Genomic DNA, 5,705 nt, shown 5'->3' on the forward strand with positions numbered 1-5,705 from the left:
AGACCAGGCTGGTTTCGAACTCACAGAGATCCGCCTGCCTCTGCCTCCCGAGTGCTGGGATTAAAGGCATGCGCCACCATCGCCCGGCTCCAGTATGTTATTTTATCTTTTAAGATCAAGAAGAGAATCTGGGGAGATGTCAAGGGTTAAGAGCATGTCCTGCTATTGCAGAAGATCCTAGCTTAACTCCCAGCACCCACAGTAGGTGACTCACAACCACATGTAAACTCCTGTCCCAGAGAGAGTTGAAGCCTGCCCTTGTGGACACCTGCACTCATGGGCACAAATCTTCTCTCACACACATCATTTAAAAAATCTTAAAAAGATCAAGAAAGAGGAACAATAACTCACTACTGAATAAAACAGCTACAAGCAGGTGTGGCAGCATATGCCTTTAGTCACTCGGGAGGCAAGGCAGGAGGATCTCTATGAGTTTGAATCTAGCCTGGTCTAAGTCAGCCAGGGTTAGATGGTCAGATCTGACTCAAAACACACAACTTCCCCTTGTCCCCCAAAAACCTCCAAACTAAAAACTACCCTTCCATTTTGGTATAATTTTGGGTAGTGATGCAGGCAGAGGCAGTAGACTGTTTATAACTAGAAAAGGGCATATGATTGCACAAAGGGCATTTTAGGGAAACTCTCAGGGCAGCACTAGGCTGCCACTTTCCTTATCTGGATTCCTGGATCTGTAATTTGAGGATGAAGAGAAGGGGACAGGGGGAATGGGTGAAGAAAGAGGTACGCACGGTTGCCCCTCTTGCTCTGACCCTGCAGCATCCGTTCTTACGGAATATTCAGGACAGCGATGGCATCAGCTGCAGTCCTGTGACTCCATCTGCCAAATCCCCAGCAAAGGTCACACCAGATAGCAGCTCCCCAGCTCTGTTTGGAGAGCATGACCCTCACAGGCCCCATGGCTGTGTCCTCCCACGCAACCGGCTGACCCGTGAATCACCTGGGGTGAGTGGGACAGAGTGAGGCTCACGAGTGATTGTCACTCCCACTGAATAAGTGAGTGAACTGAGGCAGCAGGGACACTTTGTAACTTACCCAGGGCCATAGAGTTTGTGGTCAATGACATGGGATTTGAGCCAGGAAGTCTAGCTCAAAAGTACTTAAACACTCTACACTTCCCTTAACATGACATCGGGCGTGTCAACTTCATGGAAGGGTAACACAGGGCATGCACACAAACTAATCACAAGCGTCTGACTCCATAAATTTTCACAGAGAGCACACTTACATACTAGTGTACAGATCAAAGAATAGAAGGCTAGCAGTTCCATGAGACCTTCAGCCACCTTCTCTTCAGATTATTTCTTCAATTTATTTTTAACTTTTCCTTAGATACTTGGGCATGTATGTGAGCACAGAAATGCAAATGCCACACGTGTGTGCAGGGCATGGGAGAACTCTTGGGCATCGGCTTGTGGGACCTGGAAGTCAAACTCAGGTCATTGAGCCTGCGTGTTTTTGCTGATACCTGCTGAGCCATTTTCCCTGGCCTATTTATTGATGCTGGGGTTTGTGAGTACATGCATACGGAAGCTAGAAGACAATTTCCCAGGAGCCAGCTCTCCCTTTTAGCTTTTTCTTTGAGGCAAGGTACCTCTTGATTCTGGGTACCTTCCAGTTCCTCCAGGTTCCCTGGCCCCTGAGCTTCCAGCTTCCATTTTGCACTAGTATTACTGTTATTACATTTGGGAACCACCTCTTCTGGCCGGAGCCACCACATCTGGCTTCTACATGAGTTCTGGGGATCGGCTTGCTTGGAAAATGTTTTACCCACTAAACCTTCTCCCTGACCCTCACTCACTCTTCTACTTTAGATCATATATATTTCAAGCGTCATTAGGTCTTGTTCTTTTGACACAGGGTCTTGCTATATCGTTTAGGCTGGCCTTGAACTTGTTTGTCAGCTCAAGTGATCATCTTGCTTCACCCTGCCAAATAACTTGAATTATAAAAGTGTGTCGCTATGAGTATCTTTTATGAAGTCTGCTGATAAAGTCAAACATATTCTATCTTGATGATACAGTGGCTGGAGAATCTCCAGTTTCGTCAAATTCTCTCTGCAGGTAAAAGCCCAAATCTTCCCTTAAGCCCCACCCCTGCAGGACTACATCTCCCAGGAGGCTGTGCTCTGAAGGCTCTCGGATTTAAGTAAGATTCTGAGCTCCGTTTAAACCAGCCTGTTGCAGAGTGCCCTGGAGTGAGAGGAGCCAAGAGTCAGCAGAAACTGCCAGGAGTTGGAGCCAGAAAAGGATCCCGAGGCCAGGTTGAGGGTGGAAGCTGGAGCAGCCGCCGCCAAGGAGGTTGACAAGATGCTGGTTATCTTGGGACTGTTCGCGTCTTTCCTCTCGATCTTGTACCTGACAACTCCATCCATCAGGTTTGTCTTAATCCAGCAACTCAGCAATACCTTACAAAGCCCTGCAGTGGTAGCCCCCTGCGACTGCTGAAGGAGAAAAGGAAAGACGGCGAAAGAGAGATTAGAATAGTAAAAGCAGGAAAGGAGGGGTTATGGAAGCGAGGTGGAAATTGAGAAGGAAGCACTTGGGTGGGCGGAGGTGGGGCTGATTCGAATCCTGACGCTAAGGGAAGGCTGAGGGGACCGGTGTCCTGGAACTTTCATTTAACCCCTTTAGGTTTCTCTGACACTTTCCCTTTCTTTTCTGACCTTAGGTAAGGTAGGGTCACCAGGGCGTCTTTGTCGAGGAACGCATTGTCCAGCAGTAGGCACTCTGGGAAGGAAACAAACTCGCTCCCCGTGATACTTCTCTCAATAAATTTTTGGAAATAGCCCTTTCACCGGGGATTTCTGGAGGTGCAAAAGAAAGGGCTATTCTGAGTAGAGAATTAAAAATTTGCGGATGATTAAGAAGGTAGATAGAAGCCAGGCGTGGTTGTGCTTGTCTTTAATCCCAGCACTCGGGAGACAGAGGCAGCTGGATCTCTGAGTTAAAAGTCCAGCCTGGTCTGTAGAGTGAGTTCCAGGACAGTAAGGGCTAAATAGAGAGACCCTGTCTTGAGTCCTCATCCTCACCTCCTGCCCCTGCTGCCAAAAAAAAAATAAAGGCTAGATAGACATATTAGGGACAGGGTGTCAGAGTGTTATACTCAATCATGGACATGTTTAGAAATGATTTGAACAACTTTGGGTTTCATTTTTTGCTTTGCAATGTAGAAATAATACTGAAATGGCTGGGAAAATTAATATAAATTACATAAGGAAGTATAGTATGTATGGACAGTATCTAGCTTGGGAAAGATAGTGAGTGTAGAGATGGTCTATCCTGGGGTAGACAGTGAGTGTAGAAAGTGTCTAGCCTGGGATAGATATTGTGTGTGGAAAGTCTAGCCTGGGGTGGACAGTGAGTATAGAAAGTGTCTAGCCCAGTGTCTGTCAGCCAGTGATGTTCAGGAAGTATTCTAGACTCTATTATGGTCTTGTTTTGAGCAAGAAAGTTTTCTCTGCATGCCAATGGCCTGAATAAAATCCCTAACCCAGTGGCTGAAAGTCCCTCAGGATGCTCTATCGTCTACAACTGAAGAGACAACTGAGGGGTGATACTTACGTGTGTCGGCCCAGATGCTGTCCACCAGTTCCTCTGCTGACTATTGGAGCCCTAGGGCTCAGGGCTGTTGATTCCACTAGTGTTCATCACCTGTGTGTTTCCAGTGTGGGTTAGAGGAGGAGGCTGACCTATGGGAATCTAGAGATTAGATTGTTAGCTTTGTTACCAGACAAGGAATGGCTCCATTGTCCCAGGCTCAGGAGCATTTTCTCTGCTTGTTCAGGACACATAACCTTCCTCTCTATGCCTCTGAGCTGGCCACTACCCTGCCCAATCAAACAGTGGCCCATGCAAACTAACTTCTTTGCTTATTTGTTTTTTTTTTTGTTTTTGTTTTTTGAGACAGGATTTCTCTGTGTAGCCTTGGCTGTCCTGGAACTAGCTCTGTAGACCAGGCTGACCTGGAACTCACGGAAATCTACCTGCCTCTGCCTCGCAAGTGTGGGATTAAATGTGTACACTACCACTGCCTGGATCAAATGAATTTTTTAAGATGATGACATTTTATGACACCAATTTAAAGCCCTCCCTCTTTGTAGTTACGTGGTCTCGTTTTATGCATCTCAGCATGAGTTTGGGAGACTGGTGTATGATTTTCCTCCCTTTGGGCACAGGAAGTTCTTTGCTGGTGGAGTTTGTACAACGAGTGTGCAGATTCCCGGAAAGGTAGTGGTCATCACAGGTGCCAACACAGGCATCGGCAAGGAGACAGCCAGAGAGCTCGCACGAAGAGGTGAGTCCTTCCCCATCTGTTTCCCCGGGGCCACACCTCCTGCCCTCTTCACCAGGGTCCTGCCTGAATTTTCTTGTCTTTCTTTCTGGGCTTGGAGGCAGTGATGGGAATTTAAGGACACTGAAATCCAAGTCTAATGTGACACTAATTTATTCTGGCTCTCCCCATAGCTCCCTTCCTTCCTGTACCTTCTCTCCTTCAGGAGTAAGGGGAATGATGTCTCTGGGCTATAGTGGTCAAGTCAGTTATTTTAAGGTAGATACTAAGCAGGATGAAATATCAGAGTGCAAGATGAGGGTTCGCAGCTGTACTGTGAGAAGCTGGAAGTGGCAGTATGGCTGTTCCACTGCCATAGGGACAGCTATGAGTATGCTCTACCCATCAGCTGCAAGCTCACTTCCTGTACCTCTGCACACATTGCCCATTCTGCCTTGACCCCAGGAGCACGAGTATACATTGCCTGTCGAGATGTACTGAAGGGAGAGTCTGCTGCTAGTGACATCCGAGCAGATACCAAGAACTCCCAGGTGCTGGTGCGGAAATTGGACCTATCTGACACCAAATCCATCCGAGCCTTTGCTGAGCGCTTCCTGGCAGGTAAGGTTCCAGCGAGTAGCCAGGAAAGCAGGAAACTGAACAACGTAGGGATGACGGCCCCACCCAGAACCATCTATGGGCCCTTGCATCATACCCATGATCCCACTGGACAGGTTCAGCCACATAAACCAGCAGGACAGGGAATTGGCAAAGGGATGGCAGGGGGACAAGCTGGGCAGGATCTTTATCAACATTTTTGCTCCACAGTGGGAATCTTGGAGGTTTCATCTCCATGTCTGAGCTTGTACCTTGGTGTGAGGTGTGGCCCTGGTGCTATTCTTTCCTTTCACCGAGAAAGTCAACCTTCTATGGCTACGGGCACTAGATGAGCGTGTGCCATTGTCAAAATGTTCCCGTGTCTTGGGAAATTACCGACATCTACCAAGGACTACAGGTCCTTGAGGGACAAGGTCTAGGTGTGCCTTGTTTTGCCAAGTCTCCCCAGGGCCCATCAATGTGGGCCTGCTCCAGAGCCGGTGATTAGTATACATTGGTCATGTGAATGAGCAAGTGGTGTCCAGGAAGATATCAGCAAGTAAAATCAGAAACCCAATGGCAATGGTGATTCTATGTCACCCACACAGGTCCAAATGGGGGAGTAGTTATTGACTTCTGAGGCAACATCTTATCTTAGGAGACAGGAGAAAGATGAGTGGTGAGTGATAACCTTGCCTATCAAAGAGTAGTCACATAGCTGGGCGATGGTGGCACACGCCTTTAATCCCAGCACTCGGGAGGCAGAGGCAGGCGGATCTCTGTGAGTTCGAGACCAGCCTGGTCTACAGAGCTAGTTC

General features: G+C 47.9%; 1 protein-coding gene across 1 annotated transcript in view; it reads left to right on the plus strand.

Annotated features, from left to right (window-relative positions):
- The first annotated feature begins 2,236 nt into the window (after positions 1-2,236).
- Positions 2,237-5,705, plus strand: part of Rdh12 (retinol dehydrogenase 12) — a 12,520-nt gene continuing 9,051 nt past the window's right edge. The window contains exons 1-3 of the mRNA XM_005343263.2: positions 2,237-2,395; positions 4,196-4,314; positions 4,756-4,911. Of these exons, the coding sequence (XP_005343320.1) occupies positions 2,328-2,395; positions 4,196-4,314; positions 4,756-4,911 (343 nt within the window). The 5' untranslated portion in view covers positions 2,237-2,327. The remainder of the gene's footprint in view (positions 2,396-4,195; positions 4,315-4,755; positions 4,912-5,705) is intronic.

The sequence above is a fragment of the Microtus ochrogaster genome, chromosome 1 (assembly GCF_000317375.1).
Source record: "Microtus ochrogaster isolate Prairie Vole_2 chromosome 1, MicOch1.0, whole genome shotgun sequence".
NCBI classification, from domain to species: Eukaryota; Metazoa; Chordata; class Mammalia; order Rodentia; family Cricetidae; genus Microtus; species Microtus ochrogaster.